The sequence below is a fragment of the Camelus bactrianus genome, chromosome 7 (genome assembly GCF_048773025.1).
Source record: "Camelus bactrianus isolate YW-2024 breed Bactrian camel chromosome 7, ASM4877302v1, whole genome shotgun sequence".
Taxonomy (NCBI): Eukaryota; Metazoa; Chordata; class Mammalia; order Artiodactyla; family Camelidae; genus Camelus; species Camelus bactrianus.
In genome coordinates this window covers 79277108-79300235 of record NC_133545.1, presented here as the reverse complement: position 1 = coordinate 79300235, position 23128 = coordinate 79277108, and the positions used below count along the sequence as shown (strand labels likewise).

The window sequence follows — 23128 nt, the reverse complement described above, 5'->3', positions numbered from 1 at the left end:
TGACATTGGGAATGGAGGAGAAATTGGTCACAGGGGGAGCCAGGGGGTCTCTAGGATCATGGACAGTTCAGTTGTTTTTTATTTTAATGACAAATCCAGTTGTCTGAAAGGTTACCCCCTTAGCAATGGCCTGAGAGATATGAATGGTGGTGTCATTTTTTCCAGACCAATGCCAGAGTAAAGGACAGAAAGAGAAAAAGAAAAAGATTTCATGTTTAGTTAAAGTATGAAGTCTCAGTCTGATGTGTCGGAGGAAGCGGTCTACCTTGATGTTGGCTTCTGCTCTTCCTCGTCAGTTTGATTTGGAAAGGGTCTCCAGCTTTTGCACACGGCCAGGTGTCAAGTGGAGCTTTCTTCAGCTGTGTGGTGTGCATCAAAGTTGAAGTCCTTAGAGTTTGCCTCCCACCTGGGTAGGGAGGAGGACCTGGTGTATTCCCTCCCAAGGAGATTCAAGGGCAGTCTATGTTCTTAGTGATTCCCAATCAGAAGAGTGGGAGAAAACTGCAAACATCAGTTTGGAAAGTTGTGACCAGATACTTGAGGAAACTGGAAGAATTGAGGATCTAGTCCAGTTTACAGATTTATAACCAAACCTCAGAGATGATTAACAGAATTAGACTCTGATATAGACAAAGGTGCAAACGTATTTTTTTCTTTCTACAATTATCCCCATTTATTTTTTAAAAGGATAGTCACAGTAAAACTAATTCATTTGCATTATACTTGGCCTGATTATTTACGTAAATGTAGCAAGAATAGTGATTGACCTTATAAGCTCTTTTTAAAACTGCTGTGCTGGAACCTTTTAAGCAAGGTGCCGGGTCAGTTTTTCTAAGGCCTGTTAGGAGAACAGGTTCTTACTGAACTTATGCAAATAGCTGACTGTACTGTCATGAAAAGAGGACTCAAAATTTCTGAATGTTTTGTAAGAATCATAGTCATTCTCCTCACTTTCTTCAGTCCCATGTAATAAATACTCATTCTGCTTGAATCCAGTTTTTTTCTGGTAGTTCTGGGAATTTTTCTGCAGTTTAATTTTATGATATTAACGTGATCAGAAACCTGTATTCCAGAGTACTTGTCAGAATTCTTTCCATGAATCTTTCTAATGAAGTACTTTTTCAGGAACTGTCCTGCAAAACCGTTAGAGTAAAGCAATAACTGTCTGCAAATGATAAAAGACTTACAAACTGCATGGCTAAAGATGTGATTAGCATTTTTTACAATGCAGTTGACAAGGAAATTTGGTTATTTCTGTGATATACAACATTTTAAGATAATAACCAGCATTATGACTGATAGCATTATACCAAGACGTACCAGAATTTTAGGAATTTTGTATAATTTCTAGAACACTTATATTAATAACATTCACCCATACGATATAACCTAAGAATGTTTATCATCCCTTATTTGACAATGCTTCCTGTGTCATTTAACATATCAAATAAGCCTGCTTAGTTTAATATTGCTCTTTCATAAGGAGAGAGAACAAATCGTTTGAGATGTTCTGTAAAATCTCAATGTTAGTTCAAGGTCAAAAAGACTTCATTCAGAATTTGACTTTTGAGAAGCTTGTCTAAAATATAAAAAAACTTGCAAAACATTTGGTCAAATAGGATCACAGGTCACTGTGAAAAAAATAATTAGTTATTTAACCATAATGACAATTAGAGACTTTGAAGGCAAAACAAATGATTAAATGTTAAATGATTGTTAAAAAAAAAAAAAAAAGGAAAAACTTAACTCTTTTCATGGAGAAGGCTAGTTTTACTTAAGTAATGAAAGACTTTATAATGATAGTAAACACAGGAAATTATTTTGATGAAGCTCAGTCTTTGCTTTCTAGGCAGATCATTTAAAAGGTAAAGAAAAACCTTCGTTTACAATTTCTCACTAAGAGAAGATCAACAATCCAATAAAATGTGTCTTTTCAGCAGATGAAAGAAAAACAAGGTTTAGTTTTTACATAAGTACATTACTGGTTTTAAAGCTTAATTTTATAACCCCTATAATAAATTTATTTGATTTTAGCCAGCTTGACCCCACAAGGTGAAAATCTCTCTCTCTTTATCTTTTCCCAATTTTTAAAAAATTATCTTTTTTCCTCATTCTGAAATAAGTAGTTTAGGACAAAATAACTTTCTTTTCCATTAAAAAAATGTACCTCCATTCCTCATATCATTTCTTATTGAAATCATATATTCTACTTCCCTTGTATACGGAGATGTTTTCCTTATTATTTATAGTAGCTTTAATTATAAATATTAGAATTTTTAACCCTAAAAACCTGAATTTTTAGTGAAAATAAGAGGTGAACAACTGTGAACTGTTTTTTTACATTATTCCATGGCTTGACAAATTTACAATTATCTTTCATATGTTCTAGAAACATATGCTTTCTCATAGTAAATTTTTTAGGGTGTCACAAAATATGTTTGCTAGTAAACCCAAATATCTTTTAATTTCTTTGTAAAAGGAAGCTCAAAGTGGATAAACCTGTGTTCAGTAATTAATTTTTCACTACTTCATCTCATTTGGAAATGATCTAGATACTTAATGACTATCCACCATTTAATTTAATTTGCAAACTTTAAGGTCTCAGGTTACTGAAAAGATTTGGAAGGCTCACCTAAAAACTTTTTTATCCTACTTAAATCGATTCAATTTACTTGTTCTTAACAATTATGTTTATGTTACCCATAAAAGCTTTATGAGACATTTGACAAAGTCATTCATCAACCAAACCGTTTTTCTTGCTGACAGATTTTGGAAGAGATACCATGAACTTGTTTGACCTTTAGTAAACCTCGATAGAATACAAGTTATATGTCTGCAGTAATTTTAATGTTGATAACCTTAAAGACCTGTCTGTCTTAATGAAACCAAGACATTTAGACTAGGTTTTATTTACTAAAGATTATCTCAGGTCATGTGAAGCTGAAAAGCATTTGGGTTAGTTTCTATTACATTTTCAAGAATTTTAGAGCACATAATTTATGTAAGATCTTTATTTTCTTCAGGACAATTAAGTAGAGCTCTTTTACAAGTTAATTCTGGTCCTATCATCTAGAAGTAGAAAACACCACACATCTACCACAAACACATAGATACGCGTGAACAGACAGATGCAAACAGAAGACACGCTTAAGATTTCTCCTTTGCCCAAGTTCCAAATGACCTTTCCTCATTTTGTTTTCCTCCTGATTGAAAACTACCTCCTTGAAATTTGTATTTTCACATTTACACCTCCGAGAACGGGCAAAGAGTGTAAGTTTCTCGAAGGAGGACTGGTTTCCTAAGATCAGTATTTTACACGCCTTATGAAATGAATGGGAGGGGCTTGGGGATTGATAAATAGGGATAGGCGAGCTTTGAATTGCATCTGGAGACATTTCTAAGATTTTCAAAGATTTTTGAGATAAGGACAGCTCCCTCAGAGAATTAACTCCTCAGAGAATTGTCCGCCTAAATGACATCATACGTTGATCCACCCGTAAATCCTTTTACAAGGGCTTTAGAAGGTTTTTCTGTTTCTCTGGGTACGTCATTTTATTTTAGCTTAGGGGGGAGGCCTGAAATTTTTTTTCCATCAGGCTCTGCATTTTGGCCAGTTTCTGACCACAGAGCTACTTTTAGCAGGGACAAACAGTAAATATTTTTGGCAGTATTGAACAACCCCTTTGACTCAAGAGGCATCCCTCAAAAGGGTGCAAAACATATTTTGTTTTTCTCTTTCTATGGGTTATCACAGAGATCTGGGAGAGCTGACTCTGGTAACGATGCTTACCGTCATCTGGTTTCTGCCAGCCTTCTTCGGGCCCCGTCAGTACTTCCAGGATTCACCAAAATTTGGCAACTTTTTCATTCATTTTAATTTTAGCTTCCCTTGGTGACTCAAGGGAATAATGTAGCAGCTTTGCAGAAAATCCCTCAGAGTCCTATCAACCCTCTGCCCCCAGTTACTTCAGCCTTGGTTTGCAGTGAATTATTCATACAGGGCAATTAATGGTGCTGATGTATGTATCCCAGTAACCTGAGCTACACCTGGCAGGAGTTACAGTGCAGGGATTCTGTTTGGGAATAAGTGATCTTCAGGACCCTGTGTGGGGCCTCGGGGTGCTAGAAACAGGGAAGGGAGACTCCCAGCGCCCCAGTGACTTATGCAGGCTAAGGGAGTTTACACCTGGCTGAACCAGGACTTCTAATGATTTGTTTTTGTTGCTGACAGATGCTTTAGCTCTGAGCGTGTTATGTCAATCTGATATTACGTTAAAATAATCACTCCTTAGGACTAAGCTCAAGGCTTTGCCCACATTTGACAAATCAGAGCAAATCTGTGATCATCAAAATGATCTTTGCAGACTTGCTACAACACTCGCCTGCCAGGTGATCCTGGTGCCAGCCAGGTTGAGGAACTCTGTTTTAGAGGTGTGGGGCTCCCCGGGTCTCGATCCCTGTGGTGTGGCTCAGGGTTCCGCCAGGTACATTTGGTGGAGCATCAGTCTCGAGAGATACTCCTTGGACTAAAAGGTTCTCTGGTCAAGAAAATTTTGGACAACACTCCATACTGCACCTCCTTCTTGAAGAGTCAAAATGCACTTGACAATGTTCTCTTCTAGGAGGTTTATGGTTTCTTGCCTTTGTTTATGTCTTTAAGCCATTTAAAGTTTATTTTTGTGTATGGTTTGACGGGGTGTTCTGGTTGCATTGATTTGTACGCAGCTGTCCAGCTTTCCTAACACCCCTTGTCGAAGAGACTGTTGAGGCAATAGAAGTAAAATAAAAAATAAACAAATGGGACCTAATTAAACTTACAAGCTTTTGCACAGCAAAGGAATCCATAAATAAAGTAAAAAGACAACATATGTAATGGGAGAAAATATTTGCAAACGATGCTACTGACAAGGGCTTAATTTCCAGAATATACAAACAGCTTATACAATTCAATAACAAAAAACATACAATCCAATCCAAAAATGGGCAGAAGACCTAAACAAACATTTATCCGGTGAAGACATAGAAATGGCCAATAGGTACATGAAAAAAATGCTCAATATCGCTAGTTACCAGAGAAATGCAAATCAAAACTTCAATGAGGTATCACCTCACACCAGTCAGAATGGCCATCAATCAAAAGTCCACAAATGATAAATGCTGGAGAGGCTGTGGAGAAAAGGGAACTCTCCTACACTGTTGGTAGTACTGTAGTTTGGTGTAGCCATTATGGAAAACAGTATGCAAATTCCCTGAAAACTGAAAACAGAGTTACCCTATGATCCAGCAATCCTACTTCTGGGCATATATCTGGAGAAAATTCTAATTTGAAAAGATACACGTATTCCAGCGTTCAGAGCAGCACAATTTATGATAGTCAAGACATGGAAATAACCTAAATGTCCATCAACAGATGATTGGATAAAGAAATTGGGGTATATTTAAATAGTGGAATACTACTCAGCCACAAAAGAGAATGTAATAATGCCATTTGCAGCAACATGGATGGATCTGGAGATCGTCATACTAAGTGAAGTACGCCAGAAAGGGAAAGAAAAATACCATACGATATCACTTATATGTGGAATCTTAAAAAAAAAAAAAAAAAGAACAAATGAACTTATTTACAGAACAGAAACAGACTCACAGACATAGAAAACAAATTTATGGTTACCAGGGGGAAAAAATGGTGGCAGAGAGAGAAATTGGGATTTTGCAATTTGCAGATCCTAACTACTGTATATAAAATAGATAAACAGCAAGGACCTACTGTAGAGCACAGGGAACTATATTCAGTACCTCGTAACAGCCTATAGTGAAAAAGAATATGAAAAGGAACATATAGAGACAGATATACCTATCTATCTACATATCTGAATCACTATGCTGTACACCAGCAGTTACATCATTGTAAACTGGCTATACTTCGGTTTAATCAAAAAACCCATCATGCAACATTTGACATAGAAATAGATTTGCTTATTTACATTTGTGATTGTCTGATGTTAAAATCCCCTGCTTGCAGGTTGAGTTGCCTGGAACATTGGTTCTGAGATCCAAACCCAGACGCTGCTCGTGTCATTTCAGTTGTTTCCACGTGAAAGACAGGAGCACCCATCAGGGGTTCGGGGCCGGCCAATGCTTACTTGTCATTTGGGGGGATGGCCAGGAGAACCTTCATGGGCATTCCTGTTTCATTTATATGAAGTCACTCTGTTACTGAGACAGAAACTCAACGTTTAATTCACATGTTGCAGATAAAAACGTGATTAATCGAAACGAGTCCACTTCCTATGGAGTGGTTTGCAGAACCACCTTTTTATAAAAACCTAATTGTGATGACTTCATTAAAATGCAAATTAAACTGCAAACAACCCAAATCCAGTCAACTATCCAGCACGTTTAACCATTTGGAAAATTTTCAGCTGTTTGCTTTAAGAGAATGAAGGAAGCACTGAATAGAGATTATGCATTTGTTTTAAATAGCCAGCATTCAAGGTGGCGTATCCTATGATTGTTACAACTTCAATCTGACCATCTTGGCTTTTTTCCTATGTTTACAACAAATGCCCAGAGTGAAGATTTTGTTTTTTTCATTTACCAGTAGGCTGTGATGTTGTTTGTAATTTTTTCATTTATCCTGTAGGGTGTGACGTGGAGTTTGTAATTTTTAAAGCATCTCTTTCCAAACTTGGATGTACACATGAGTTGCCTGGGGATGGTGGTATATTGCAGATTCCAACCCAGTGGGTCTGGGATAGGCCCTTAATTCTGCATTTCTAGCAAGCTGCCAGGTGAGGCATGAGAACCCACTTTGAGTGGCAAGGATTTAGAGACAGAAACGAGAACAGGATGGAAGAATTCCATCAAATAAACAATCGGTTATACTTATTGCTTGATAAACTCCTCAGTAGGACTAACTTACTCTTGAAAGCTTGCTGTGCAGTAAGAAGATTTGAAAGCGTTTATCGGTTACTCCTTTCTGTCACCCTGGACATGATATTGATCAGACTGCAGCATTCTTTCCATTTTCTGACTAATCAAATACTGAGCATTATCAGTTATGGCTTTAACAGGAATACAGGAACCGAGGGGAAAGAGCCAGCATCTTAGAAAGGCAGCTCACGTCTGGATCTTTCTAAACAGAAGGCAGAGAAAAACTACACCATTGCCTGTAACACAGTGTGGACCTGGTGTAGCCAGTGAATCTAAAGCAGTTATCTCATGAGAACGCAGGCTGCGGAGAGAGATTTTGCCTTAGAATCATGGTCGGGCATTTTCATAAAAACCCAATCCCAGCTTTTTAAAATTTTGATTTCTATTTCACACCAGCGACCCTGCATGGGACTTGATTTCCTTATAAACATGGAATCAGACAGATAGAAGCTAGTTGCTTGTAGGTGTTTTTCCTTTTTTACTGCACTCGGGATTTACTAGGTGCTAAGGTCAAAGATTTTGAATGGAACGACCATTTTAGTAGGACAGAAGTCGGTCATCCTGTTTCTTGGTTTTCTGTTCTGAAAGTTCAACTTTATGACCCTAAAGAGCTTTGGTATGGGAAGGAGCATCGTTCTTTATTCTCCTTTTTTCAAAATTGTTCTGACTCTTCTGGGTCTTTTACATTGCTGTATAAATTTTAGAATTATCCTGTCAGTTTCTTCAGAAAGCCTGCTAGGAGCTTGGTTGTGGTTACCTTGGATTCTCCACGGAAGAAAATCGACATCTGAACAACATACATGAAAAGATGTTGTGCAAATGCCAGGGATAAAAATCCGACAACCTTTTGAAAGGAAAAACAGTCTGCCTTGGAGATGATGCCTTCAACTGAAGGCTGGAAACATCCACTTTTTAATGAGAATTAAAATTTTAATAAGAATTCCTTTGCCAACTGTTGGGTTTATGGTCCTAAATAGTGTCCTCATTGGCAAAACCCCTTTGTTGTGGGGTTAGTACCATTAGACTTGCTTATGGTGCACATGGTTTCTGGTAGGATGAATCGCACTGGGTTTTTGTTTTTTTTAGATCATTCCTACACCAACACAGCAGTGGTACTTTTTTAGAACTGTGTTGGGTTGCTTTAGTTCATTATTTCTCACAGCTGGGAGGTAAAAAGGGTAGTGGGAGGTTTTGAGTTAGGGATTTCAAGACCCAGTTCTACTGCAGGATGCCCTGTGGAGAGGATGCAGGCAGCCAGCAAGGGATGGAGAAGGCCCCTGGCTCTGGCAGTGGAGGAGGGAGCTGGGATCTTTTACCTAAAGAGGAAGGGGAGGGAACTGTTATTACAATGTAGTGAACTCACCTACAAAACAGAAACAGATTCACAGACATAGTAAACTATTTTATGGTTACCAGGAGAAAGAGGGTGGGAAGGGATAAATTTGGGAGTTTGAGATTTGCAAAGGTTAACCACTGTATATAAAAGCAGATAAAAAAAAATTTCTTTTGTATAGCACAGGGAACTATATTCAATATCGATAATAACCTTTAATGAAAAAGGATATGAAAATGATTATATGTATGTATATGCATGACTGAGACACTGTGCTGTATGCCAGAAATCGGCACATCGTAACTGACAGTACGCCAATAAAAACAAACAGACAAACAAATAAAATTGAAAAAAAACTTAGAGGGGGGAGATGTCATTATTGGAGGGGCCACCTGGAAGGGAGAGGATTGAGGCCGCTGCAGTGGTGGCTTCAGGGAAGGGTCAGGGGGACCAGATTCCCATCCTCTCTGCTCTGCCCTTTCATCTTCTGCTGGCACTTCTCATGGTTCATTCGAGACAGAAGCCAGAGGGCCGGGGCCGGATGTGGTCCCTAGAGGCCTGCTTCCTGGAGCGCTGGTGGCGGGAGCGCTGGAGAGTGGAGGGTGGGGTCGAGAGGCATAAATGCAGAGTATGCACCACTGAAGTGTCTGCATGCATTTATAGATGGTTTGAACAACTAGTGAAAGGCTGTTCCAGAAGCATCTTTCACTTATGCAGGAATCGTGTGAGTGTCACTGAGGGTCTTCAGAACACAGCTATGTCTTTCCCACCCATTCTGTCCTGCAGCAATTCTTGCATATCAGACTGTGCTTCTTAAAATAGCCCCTTAAAGGATTCCCCAACCCAGACAAGAGTCTGGTGAGCTCACCCAAAGCAGCATACTGTTGGCACAATATTTCTTTGCTGTCTCGATATGTTAAAAATTCATACAGGGTTTGCATTTAACTTTATAAAATATCCATTTTAACCATGGGAACGAAACGATTGCAGCTCCAGGAGCTCAGATTAGATCTGAACAGTGAGCCTCGTACAAAACCGTGCTCAGAACTTTCCCTTCCTCAGTAATTCACTTCATGCAGATCAGGCTTTAAAAATAGTTGCAGAAAACAGAAAATCAAGGCATAAAATCAAAATACAGAAATGTGTGCAAAAATAATTAATGCTGCATACAGTTTGCTTGTTTCTTCGTTCTTTTTTCTTTTGTAAAAAAAATTCTTATTTTTTGTTGACATGATGTCGATTTACGATGTTAGGTTCAGGTGTACAACAAGACGATTCAGTTATACATATGTATTTGTTTACTGATTGACGTTCTGAGGATGAGAAGTGTTTCAGCTCTCCGCACCCAGGAGCAGAAGGCCACATGCTCTGACAAACAGCTTTCATGCAACCATAAGGAGCAACCTTTGTCTCACCCAAGTCCCTCCAGCACCTTATGTGGCCCCCTGTTCCAGTGCTCTTTAAATAAAGGTCATGAAGACACTCAGAGTTCCTTCTGGAGCACAGATCTTCAGAAAACAACCACAGGAACAAACTGAATGGAAAACACTGTGCCTACCCCTATAACAGGACTCATTTCCGGAGGAAGTATGGTTTGGTGTTCAGTCTATTAGCAATCTCCTTTTTTTTTTTTTTAACTTCCATTCAAGCCTACAATTTGCATAAACTTTGCTTTTTAAAAAATCAGATTATTGTTAGTTTGGGATCGATAAACATTAAAGATAGAGACTACCAGTGGAACTGCCTTTGAGTCACATCCCGTTGGATCCATCTGAAATCCTGGGTAACAGTGAGTCCTGGCATTTGGGAGTATATTGCCCCGGTTTAGGGGAGCATTTAGGAACCTATGGAATTTGGGTGGTGCTCCATCTGAGAATCCACAGAACGTGATTTCAGAAGTTCTTCAAGCACCTTTCTCTTTCTTTTTGTCTTCGTTCAGAACACGTTTGTGAGGCAGAAAGGGGCAGCTTACCACAAGGCATCATTTAATACAAAAAGGAGGGGACTTACTTGAAGAGGGCTGTGTCCTTCCTCATGTCCCTGGCCCTGGGCAGGACTGCGGTGGGGACTTTGGTGTGAGGATGCTTGCCGTATCATTCTTTCCACCAGAAAGTGCTGTACTTTTAAGTAACTTATAGTCTTGAAAATAAAACCTAAACAGGACAAAGCAAGCTGCTCTTGGTATTAGCCAAATTCTACCCTCAGTCCCCAGGCCTGGATTTTTTTTCTGATTCATGAGGAGATGTGTGAGCAGATCTGATGGTGGCATTTGGTTTTCTGGTTTGAACAAGGGTCACGTGGAAGAATTCCATATCGTGCTGCTCTAAAACTTCAGCTATAAGAAGGAGCCACCACTAAAGAGAATTCTAGGCACCTAGGCAATTCCTCTAGATTTTCTTGGTGGCATTGACTGTGTTCCTGACACCTGTGTGTTTCCTGGAATTGGAGAATGGCTCAAGAGACATTTATTGAGCCACAGAAAGAGACCTGCCAGCAAACCATGCTCTAAATAGAGATGATTCCACAGTCTTTACAGCATCACATTAGCTCTAAAAGGTCCCTCGGTATCATAGAAGGTTGCAGATATGACCTTGGCAATACACTTAACTTTCCTCAGTCTCATCTGTTGCGTGAGTGAATTGGATTGCATGAAATACAAGCTTCCTGTCAACTCCTTCATTTTGCAGTTTAAGATGAAGATATTAAATCAAGGAGGAGAGAAAAAATTAACCCTGTCTAAGCATCTTTTGGAGCCAGGCATCGAATCAGGCACTTTTGCTTGTGTTCTCACTTAGTCTCCCCAGAATTGGTATCCTCCCATTCTAAAGATGAGAAAACTGTGGCTCGGCAAAGTTTAAAAGTTTGCAAAGGTTACCCAGGTCGCATAGGTGATGGAGCGGGGACCAGTTTTCTTTGACATTCACACTTGTTTTCTTTCCACTGTGCCCGTGCTCTTAGAATTCAGAGCAGTGGTTCTTCATCTGATGGAAGCTATGAACCCCTCCTAATGAAAAACACATCCATATTATATTAGGTCATTTAGGGACAACCTGGAATCCATGGACCCCAAATAGAGAGCCCCTTGCCCAGCGGGAGGCCACAGTCATTTTTCTTTTCCTAAGGGACATGAAGAGTCCGTCTTCGTAGTATTCACTCCACAGGTCTCAACTGAAGAGACTCTGTGTTGCTATGATTGTCCCTGTGGGTGTATCTTCATCAAAGAAAGAGAACGTTACCTCCTTTACATCTGTTTCATACCCATCCGCACTCGCAGCTGCCTCTTGCCTTAGGCAATTTGCAGCTCCAGCTGAAATCCCGGGTGGGGTTTTCTGGACTTCAGTTCCACCTGAGTCAACATCTTCCTTCGTATTTGGGCCGCAGGTCGGTGCTCTGAAGTCGCTGCTTCATCTTTCGCTGGTACTGTGGGTAACTGAGGTCACAAAGATGCCTTGAGGAATCTGCATGAAGGAACCAGGAACAGACTGCTCCCTGGTGAACCGCCTGGGTGTAGAGCCCTCCGTAGCTGCCCTGGCCACGCGCCTTTTTAGCTGCTTCTCTATAGGTAGATTGCCCAGTGTGGCAGACCAGTTTTCTCTCATGATACATAGAGGAACATCTTCCCCCAGCCAAGCAGCATGAGGATTACTCTGAATGATTTAATGAGGTTGGAGGATCCCTGTATTAGCAATATTGTCACGAGATAGCACTTTGTCCCTGAGGATCACCCCTGGAGAGGGAAAATCTGGTCCCTCTCAGAGCCTCCGGATGGCTCAAAGGCCTTAGCAGACTTTCACGTCACTGAGCTTCGGTGTAAACCTTGTGTTCTGGGTTGGATACTGGAGGTGTCCAGTTTCATAGAAAAGCAGTCCCCAGACAAGGGGACCCAACCCAGAGGGAGACACTGGGCACCTGGCTTCCTGGAGAAGAAGGGGTCGGATGCCAGGGCTTCCAATATATTCCTCTTCGTTAGCTCAGTATCCCTCGAGCTATCTTTTTGCAGTAAGATTTATTTTATTTGTTTTTGTAAGTCAGAGGACTGAGATATCCTCAATATTAAAGGGGAGGATAGAAGAGAATGAGAATGGAGCGTGACACCTCACCAGGTGGAAGCAGCTTCGGCTCGTGCTCACTGGTTCTGCATTTTGGGGGCGCATCTCATCTCTGTTTCCCTTCCAAGCTCCTGAACATTCTTTCCTCCATGGCTTTCTAGCTCCCAGTTGCCTCTGTCCCACTTAGGATAAACCTCCTCACGTCAGAGACTTGAACCTTCTCTCTACCGTTTGTTATTCTCAAACTTTTTAAGTCCGAAGGCCACCCAAGAGGGGATGGAAGGCTGTGAACCTTCCCTCTCTCATCTATTCTTGTTTACGTCGCCCAAAGGATTTCCCAGAATCAGCAGGAAGGCTCATGCCAGCCTCTGAGAGGCTTTGATGGTGTGATGGCTGATGGACTGTTGAAATCTGCCAGAGCAAGAAGCAGATGTCATAACGGTCCAGAAATAAGTCCCACAGAGGACCAGAGGGAGGGCAAGGTGCAGGACCTTGATGGGCATGTGCACCATTCCAAAGGATGACTCATCTTGTTCCTGGCGCGTTCCTTAAAGCCACTTCTTTAAGTTTTGAAACACATCCAGAGAGAGGTCCAGGGACTAGTTCCCTGAAGTTTGGGGAACAGGGAAGGGTGTGCCCAGAGGCCATTTCAGATCAAGTGCCTGCACTGCGCTCCCTTGCCGCCGATGGCCTCCCTCCAGTCCTAGATCATGTAACTTTGCACAGTGTCAGAGTGAGCGCTTGGTGAACACTCTCTGAATTTGTAGATAGACAGATGGATATATCAACCAACGAATGACTGAGTCATCTAGTTGTGGGTAGAGGTGGGAGACCAACTCTCTGTTTCTGGTCCAGAAAAGGCCACGGTCATCCTATGCAGTTGACTCCTGGACTCAGTGGTAATATGTCCATAATTTTATGTGCTCTGCTTTCTTTATAAAGACAGGATGAAAACAGAGGTGCCTCCTTGTCCAGAGGAGACTAATGAAATGGGATGATTCTTTCCTTGACTTTTAGAGTCTGGCTTAAGGAAGCATGAATCCCCCAGAGTTGGAGGTTTGTCTAGGTGGAACCCTCATCTAATGTGGGAATCTCTCTAGGGCATCCCTGGGCCAATCCTACAGCATTCTTTCAACCATCACTCTTGTCCTGGGATCAGATTGTACATAGAAACACGTCTCGGTCACCCCTGTGACCTTCATCCTGAATTACATTGGAGTTTGCATCCCTTCTCCTATAAGTTTCCCACTTTGGATCGTAGGACAATTTATCCTGCTTTGGGTCATGCCTCACTGTTTCTTAACTTTGCTTTGATCTTTCCCTTAATTAACCGAAGTCATTTCCATGTGGAATGGAAAGTTTTGCATTTTTTTCTTTGACTTCAAATGCCAACAGCTTTTTTGAAAGCTGCAAACATAATATTCCATTTCTAATATTAACACATTGAGAGAAGGCTTATTCTCTTATGATTGCAATAATCAGTATTTAATTTTCACTGGACTCTGAGGATTTGAAATTTGATCAGAATCTCGGCTTTACAGTATGGGGAAACTGCCCAAATTAAAGCATTCTAAATTTTTAATGACTTTACTTGGGGACTTTATATATGAGCAGTTGCTTCAGAAATGCATGTAAATCATATAATTGGAACGGCCCTTGCAACCCAAGCTGAGAAGCTAACTGCTTTAGGAGACACTGAAAAAAGATTTATTAGTTTAAATGTTCCAAATGGCCATATTCCTGCTTTCCCTATTTAATTTTTTTTTTTCTGCCTAGATCATGACGTCTTTTAGGATCCGAGCTTCTGAACTCAGGGCTGAGACTGAGAGGATAACACTCAGCCAGCTCTAGAAAAATATTTCTGAATCTTGCTGAAAGGAAAGGCAGCTGGAAAAATCTTATCCAACCTGGAATGTTATTTTGCACTTAAAAACCAACAGCAACCACAGTTGTAACAGAAATCATATTGTGTCAAAATAGTAATGTGTCAACGTAGATGAGTTTATCTTTGAAGTGAAAGACCTAAATTCTAAAACCAAAATGCACCAGGCACAGAATTTTCTTCCTTTTCCCTGTAGGAGGAAGATGTGTCATGTCAAAATCTGAATATCAGATGTATGAATATATAGTAATCCTCCCGTAGTATCAGTGGTGCCAAACTGTTCAGGCTTAATTGATACTTTCAGCATAGCCAGTGGAGAGGTGAATGAGAGAGGCCACCTAAATTATAAACTCACTGTTAAATACTGCGATATAAAAATAAGGTAAATTTTTTTTTGGTCGTCTCAATTCTAGGTTTCATTTGTGAAATAAAAAGGTAAAAATACTATTTTGTCATCTCAGTTCTAAGTTTCAGTGTCTTTGGTGCCTTAAAATACTTTCTATGTAGCAGATCAATCTTATAACCTGTATCAAGGCTTCTGGAGAAAAATCACAAAACTACTTAAATGTGAGCAAATGCACGTGGGTGGTTTCTGCCTCAGCTGGACTCTCAGTTCCGTCCAAAATTCACACTGTGTGTTTCTGTTTCTTACCTTTCCCAGTCCCACATCTAAACCATTTCCATCTCCCTGGTGGTGTCTTTACTACAAGCCTGCCTTCCGATTGTCACCAGATGACCCACTCAGCCTCCGCAGTGGAAATCCGAGGTCATCCCTGCCTCTTCTGTGTCCTGCCCTGTTTTGTCTCATGAGCCATGAAGTGCTGCATGTTTACTTGTTGAGGACTGGTTTTCTCTGTTCCTTAGCTCTGGCTGTCATTTACTGCCAGGACTATTTAATTAGCCTCTTAACTGGTTTCACTCTTCGGGGCTTGCTCTTTCTAACCTGTCCTTAACACTGTCACCAAGGAGTGCAAATCTAATCACGTGACTGCCTCCCAGGAAGGGAAACGCCTCATTGGCTTCCCACTGTCCATACGAGCAAATTGAAGTCTTTGGTCTCGCAGATGAAGCCTTTCCCTAATCTGCCCTCTGCCTAGCACCCTAGCCTCATCTACCCTGGTTCCACATCTCGCACCCGTGTCCACACTGTCACCTGACTGCCGTCCTGAGGATGCAGCTCACTTTTCTGCAGCCCCTAAAACAATGTTTGTCAAGCAGTCTTCAGCAAGTCTATATAAGCTGGAGATAGAAACAAATAGGTTTTCTTCCCTGCCTGCTAGTCATTGAGATTTGCATTCTTCTCTAGGGAAAACATCTAACGTGGTGAGTTGATTATAGATTCAAAAATCAGAGGATATTTGAAATGTGACTCACTGAATTCCCCTGTTTGGTGAATAAACCTCTTCTCTAGCACCTCTAACTCCGGGTTAAGCTCAAATAACTCCTAGGACAGTGAACTCATGAGCTCTGCCAACAAACTAATTTCCAGAAAACCAGGATAGACATTTTGGGGTGCAAAAATGTCCTTTCTATACCTTTTACCTGCCCATGCTGGGTCTTGGTCTTGGTTTCGGATGGGAAGGGTCCACTCCTTCCTTCTGTGGGTCCTTCAGGTGTTTGAAGAAAGCTGTACTCTCTTCCCCTTGGTCTCCTTCTCTCCCTGGTGGTACGCCCGGTTGTATCCCATGTGCCTGCCACCTCGTGGTGCCAGCTCACTGCCTTTCTGGGGGCTCCTTCAGCTGGCGCCAGGGGGTCCGTGTATTTGTGTGTTTCCCACCTTGTCCCCCACAGAGAAGCATCCTGATGGCTCTCCCGGAAGCTCTCGTGCTTATTAGTGCAGCCGGAGATCACGTTAGGTGCTCCGGCAGCAAGACCACTTTGCCAACTCACGTTGACTGTCCGCTAAAGTCATTCCTTGATTCTACGTAAGGGCGGAAACGATGTGTTCTTAGCATCCGTCCTGTTGTGTTATGGTTGAAAGTTGAATACGGAAATACATAATAGTTGCACTTGGACAGTTGTATTTTGACCTAAATTTTATCCCTGTTGGATTTCATCTTGTTTGAGAAGGGTTTTTTTGGGGGCGGGTATCCTGATACTTATAACATATCCAATATGCTCCCCAGCTCTTTGTTAATGGAAGTTTAGGCCATCGATAAATTATTCAATAGGGTGAGATAATGATATCTATAATAATAGTAGGTATTTATTGAGCATGAATTATACGCTAGGTGTCACAGCTCAACATCTCCATGTGTATCCTCGGTAGTTTCGCACAGTACTGTGAAGTAGGTGCCACTGACACCCTGTCCTTACACGTGAGCCACTGAATCAGGTACAGGTTCCCCAGGGCTGCCTCTGGAAACCTTTCTTTCGGTTGATGTTAATTCACTCATCAATATCCTGAGGACAGTCTTTCAGCCAGTTACTAACAAATCCACTCACTTGTCCTAGAAGCTGATATATATATAAATCTCTCATATACAGGATATCGGTATGCTAAACTCCTGATTATTTATCTTTATGGTTTTTCCTGATTAGGAGCATATAAACATTGAGGAAATCATGGTAAATGTAGCAAATTATAAAGGAAACAATAATAATCACTCTGAATCTTACCATCCAGAAATAACCAGTATTAACTTTAAAATATCCCATATATATATATAATTATATATATAATCATGTTTCTTACGCTTATCAATTTATTCCTTAGTTACAGAGCCCAATTCTTGCAAAATCTCAGCATTTTCTGCTTGGTCTTTCAAAGAGACTCTTAACTAAGTGAGAAGAAATTATTAGTTAATTGAATGATTATTTATCCTTTTAATATTTATGTTACTGGATCCCCCCAGCTTTGTTTAAACAATGAATTTGCAATGAGGAATATGATATCTTTCATATGATTCATGTGTAATGTTGGTCTGTGAGATGAAGTTGTGTGAGGTTGAATAATTGGTAATGTATGTGAGTCCATATACAGTTTTTTTATCTTTATTAATGCCAAAGGAAGGAATACAAGCATATACTATAAACAGTTAGTTTTAGAATAGAATAAAACAGTCATTTTTTACTTATATACTTAGAATAATTACTATTTTCCTCCAAGGAAAATTTACTTCTTCAGGGAATCGGCATGGACTCTGACTTACTTGGGTAAATACTTTGATACTTGGGTTTATTTAAAACATTCTAAACCGAGTCTAAGGGGGAGAAAAAGGTATGGCCTGAGAATGTGTGTAATAAAAAGTACACGTTTATTGCTTATTTTGTTACTCAGGCAAAGAAATTTATCTATTTATTCCTTAGATATAATGTTATTTATCTTCTTTCTACCCTGATTTTTAAACACAGCAACTAGCATTTGTTACTTATGCTTTGGTAAGTCACTTTCCCCTGAAGGAATCATTCACACATTTCAGATGATTCTTGCTCTCACCACTGCACATACACTGCTTTCCTTTCCATAATGTTTTTGTTTCACCCCAGAACAATTCTGACTATTTGAGCGACATCAGGATGAGATCTGTCAGGGCTTCTGGGTGCGTCTGCAAAGTGGACTGCTCTCTTCCATTTCGCTCATTTCCCCCTCCCCTCTTCACATTGTCTTTTGGAAAGCATTGCTGAATCAAAGACTGATTCTTTGCCTGAAAATGAGTTCCTTCAATTCATATTTCTGTCCCTGGGAGAAAATTTGGATCTGAGGCCATCCAGGTTATTCTGGAATAGCTGACGATTCCAGGCTTGTAACTGAAGCAGATGGGCCTAAATTCTACCTCCTGGTGCTGTGTTTGCAGTGAAATTAACATTGCAAAGTCACACACCAATGAGATTCATGGTCTTTCAAGGAGTGAGGTCTCTCAACAAGTAGTAGCATGATGCCTACAGGCAAACAAATAAAAGTGAGATGACGATAATAACAGTGGCTAACATCTAACAAACAGCTACTACATACCAGAAATTCTCCTGAGTACTTTACATAAGTTCTTGTTAATAGTTTGAAACAATTCTGTGATATAGGTAATGTTATTATCCCACTATATTATATCCTTTGTAGAATACGTTAATATCATATCCTCTTTTACAGAGGAGGAGAGGTTTGGAGACAGGCTAAGTACCCTGCAGTAATAGACTCAAACTGGGATCTATTGGACACACCACAGGCTTGCAGATTTGAGTCTGGGTTCTGCTACTTGCAGAGCAAATGATCGTGGGCAGGTTGCCTGACCTTTCTGAGTCTCAGTTCCTTCATCTGTAAAAGAGAAATGAGCAGGCTTTTGGGTGGATCAGCTGGAATAATAGACCCAAAGTCCCTAATGTATTGATTGGCTTGGGGCATGTTCTTAGCAAAGGCTATTTGGTGTAGCCATTATGGAAAACAGTACAGATATTCCTCAGAAAACTGTAACTAGACTTACCATATGATCCAGTGATCCCACTCCTGGGCATATATCTAGAGGAAACTCTAATCAAAAAGATACATGCACTCCAATGTTCATAGCAGCACTGTTTACAATAGCCAAGACATGGAAACAACCTAAAGTCCATTGACAGATGACTCGATAGAGAAATTGTGGTATATATATTCAATGGAATACTACTCAGCCATAAAAAAGAATAAAATAATGCCATTTGCAGCAACATGGGTGAACCTAGAGATTATCATACTAAGTGAAGTAAGCCAGACAGACAAAGAAAAGTACCATATGATATCACACATGTGTGGAACCAAATTAAAAAAGGATACAAATGAACTTATTTACAAAACAGAAAGAGACTCACAGACATGGAAAACAAAGTTATGATTACCAAGGGGAAAAAGGGTGATGGAGGGATAAATTGGGATTTCCAGATTTACAGGTACTAACTACTATCTATAAAATAGATAAACAACAAAGTCTTACTGTGTAGCATGGGGAACTATATTCAACACCTTATAATAGCCTATAATGAAAAACAATATGAATGGGAATATATATATATAACTGAATCATTACACTATACACCAGAAACTAACACATCATAAACTGACTATACTTCAATTTAAAAAAGTCCAAGCCTGTTCAACTCCAAAGCCACTGAACCAACATGCTTCTGAAACAGCAAAACCAGCTGTGCTAAAAGGGAGACCTGCTCAGAAAAGTCAAAGAACCACCTTGCTCTGCTTATTATTTGAAAACATCATTAAATGGAACCATTTTGTCTCATTCACACACTAGGTCCTTCAGAAGCTTGGGAAAGCTGATGAGACAAAAGATGAACAGTTTGAAGAGTATGTCCAGAACTTCAAACGGCAAGAGGTAAGTACGTTGATCCAGTTTCTGGAGTGGGAATGCTTTGAGGTTGAAGAAAGAACTTCTTCACCGGGCTTGTTCCTGGAGGGTGACGCTGGTTAATCCTGTAGACTTTTTAATGTAAAGCCAAGAGGCAGGAGGCAGGGCTGGAACAAGATTTGAGTTTAGAATCTCAGGAGATTTAAGACTTTGCGTCTCTGGAGCTTTTCAATACCGGTGACTGATCTAAAGGAAAGAGGATCTTTTTGGTGATTTATATTCCACTATGTATTAGCAGTCATTCAACGCTTCTGGCAAAATCACTTCAATGACCGCATGCTTCAAGTGTTCTCAATAGAGATTACATCTCCCCAAGAGGGAGAAAATTGGTTCTTGGTGGAAGAAAAAAAAATCATACTCTTTTTTTTCTATGAATACATCACAGGAGCAGACATAGTCCATTCATGGTATGAAAACTTCACGGGGGGTGTGGTTAGGAAAAATTGTCTAGAAAGAGTCCTCAGGGGGAGGCGATAAGGAAAACCAGTTTGTGGTATTTGCTCCTGTAGTAGGCTGCTATGTGTTTAACAGACACACGAATAAAGGAACAACTGTTGTTTAAATTATTAAGGCTTGGTAAATGGCTAGTATATTACCTTAGGAGAGCAGGGATGAGGGTCAGGGAGAGGGAAGATATGAGCGGGGCTCTCTGAGGTTAGAAGCTTCAAATCTGGAGCTTATTCTAGAGGTGGAGTGGCCAGAAGGCGGGGCCAGCAAACTCTGGAAAATGGGCTTAGGATATGGGGACAATGTATAGGACATAGGTTTATTTTCCGGGAGCAACCAGTGTCCACAGGGGATATTGTGGCCTCTGGGATGACAGCCAGTAATGGAAGGTCATCACAGGTTTTATTTTACTCCCTTGGCTTCTGTTTTTAGATCCCTGATCCTGGAGGTTTCTTTTCTTCCGTATGTGTATCAGGTTTCTAACTGTTTTCTCGCTGGAGATAATTCCATTTCTTTTCCTCACCAACAGGTTTATAAAATCCAGCAGGTAGAGCCAGGGAGGCTAGTCTCCACCAAAACACATTTGTGAAGGTCTCCAATTTCTTCCCAAGACTGAGGATTGATGTGTACGGATCGGAGCTCAATGGACTAAGGCTGAGGGCAATCTTGTTCTATCTGAAAATGGGAAGTGGGAGGGGGGATTTGGAGAAGAAAACGGTAACAGGGAAAAATAGTTCACGTCCAGATAACTGAGTATTACAGAGAGCTTTGGGTTTAGGAAGGCAGAAAAGAGAATTCCTAGAGAAATGTTGGGTGAAGACCCATGGAATGAGTTGTCTCCCTGTCTCCTTCTGGACAACAGGTTCTCCACTCTCCTTTGCTCTCATTTGGAGAGTTCGCACGCACTTTTTCATGCACTAGGAGAACACTCACGCAGATCATTGACTTGGCTGGCAGTAACTTCCCACAGAGAAACTTGTCAGTCAGTGCCCTGTTACTTTTCAGGGCAACCCCCAATGTCTGCTTTGAAGGGTTGGATTTGGATAGAAGTAACTCATGTTTACAGTTTTCCCTACTTGAGGATTTACACTCTATCCTTTGAAACCTAGTCTTCCTGTCTCATGTGTCCCTAAGGATCTAATTAGTTCTTTGCTGTTAGATTTTTTTTCCTCTATCACTTTTATGGCATTGGGGGTGCTAACAGCTAACCTTGGGGAGCATCAAGTTCAAGAATGCATTCATGACAAAGCAGGACTTTGCATTTTCCAATTATGGTGAATTTTCATTGTTCTTTTTCTGGCCTTTGTTGCTTGAACAAGCTGAGGATTGCTTTTTGTCTAGAGGAAAGTACATTTGTTTAAATCATCTTCATCGGCTAAATGATCCATGCTACTGGGAGCAGCAGCACAGAGTGACTTTATAATGCTGCCCTACCTCCTGGTCCTGTCACTATGTACATTTTCAAATGTTACGGAGCAAATAGTGTACAATCATTTTTTTTTTAACTACTTAAAAAATTGAAGTATAGTTAATTTACAATGTGGTGTTTCAGGCATACAGCAGAGTGATTCAGTTGCATACATATGTGTGTATGTGTGTATGTGTGTGTGTATTCTCTTTCAGACTCTTTTCCATTATGGGTTATTACAAGATATTGAATATAGTTCCCTGTGCTGTACAGTAGGTCCTTGTTGTTTATCTATCTTATATAATAGTAGTACGTATATGTTAATCCCAAACTCCTAATTTATCCCTCCCCCCGACACTATCATTCTTGAAGACAAACCCCTTAGTTCTCTCAAGACTGTTAGCAGATTTCAAGATAGAGGTAAAGCGTCAACCTTTGGGGAAATTTGAAAGAACAGTTTTACTTTGTAAGAGTGAGACACATAGAATAAAATGTAGAAATTGTATTTCTCAGGGGATCTCCTGACCCTGTCTAGTTCCCTTTGAAAATATTCTTGCATCAGAAACATCTTGCATTGGTACGTGCTCATTTTGATAATTTTTTGCTCTAATCAGAAAGAGTCATTTCGTGTATTGAGGAGGGAGGGAACCTTCACCCTGTCAGTATATTAGAAGGAGAGAGAGAAAAGGAAGGGGTGGGAAGAAGGTGAGGAGAGCGATTTATTAATCTTCCTTAGAAACACAGCAAAGGTTGGGACGAATAGCTGAAGACTGAATTGATTCATACTCGATAGAGGGAAAAGTGTATCCCCTCACCCTCAATGTGTGTTGGTGACCAGTTCTCATCTGTTTCATACGCCGAGAAAGGTGTGGTGAAACGTTATCCTAGGAAGAAGCATCTACCGAGATTGTGGTGACTTCTACAAGGTTTCTTATTTTTAGTGTTAATATGACAGTGGCTCATTGCTCTCAAGGCAGAAGGCATTATCTTAAGGCAACATACTCTAAACACATTATCTGACCTAGGAAAATCTAGGAAATCTAGATTCCATGTTTTCCTGCTATTGTCTAAATCTGAAAAGATACTACTTACAGTATAAAGGGGAAAGTATATTTGAACTTAATGCATTGTGTTATAGTCATCCGGCCATACTCAGTTAGTACTTTAATCAAAAGTAGTCCACTAGAATGTTCTAGAAAGTATTCAAACACTTTGGGTCCCGATGATCTTTTTTGCTTTTAAATTCCCTTTAAGAAAATCATAAAAATCCCCCTAGTCACTGATAGATTCCCTGCTTGTTTGTGGTGGAAACAGAGGTGGCAGAAGAGTCTATGTTTGAACTTGACCTTGAGGCTTAGCTTTTACCTTATTCCAACCTTAGATTTTCTCTTTGGTCCCAAACATCTTTTCCTCAGAAGTGGTTTGTGTTAGACCAAGAGCGTAGATGAAGGGTCTCGGCATACACTCTCGTTGTCCACTGCGCTCCCTGTGGCTGTGGATTTTGTGGTCTAGATTTCATGAACAGCTCAGTCAGGATGGCGAGGAGAGGGGAGAGGGGGACCCAGCAAAGGGGGATACAGTGAACCCCTCCCGAAGACCTTGGGGTTTTCCCTGGTGATGAATGGTAAGGAAAGCAAGGACAGTGAAGCCCAGCAGGAAGGAAGAAATTCGATTTCACTGTTTCATCCCCAGAGAGGTTTTTTTCCCCCTTTTCTCTGCTTCCTCTCTTACCAGAGATGCTAA

At 40.5% G+C, this 23128-nt stretch overlaps 1 protein-coding gene across 4 annotated transcripts in view; it reads left to right on the top strand.

Moving 5' to 3' along the window:
- Positions 1-23128, top strand: part of AMPH (amphiphysin) — a 156104-nt gene that overhangs the window by 45814 nt on the left and 87162 nt on the right. For all 4 annotated transcript variants that reach the window (XM_074367681.1, XM_074367683.1, XM_074367680.1 and 1 more), the window contains exon 2: positions 19417-19497. In XM_074367681.1, coding sequence (XP_074223782.1) covers positions 19417-19497 — 81 coding nt within the window. The remainder of the gene's footprint in view (positions 1-19416; positions 19498-23128) is intronic.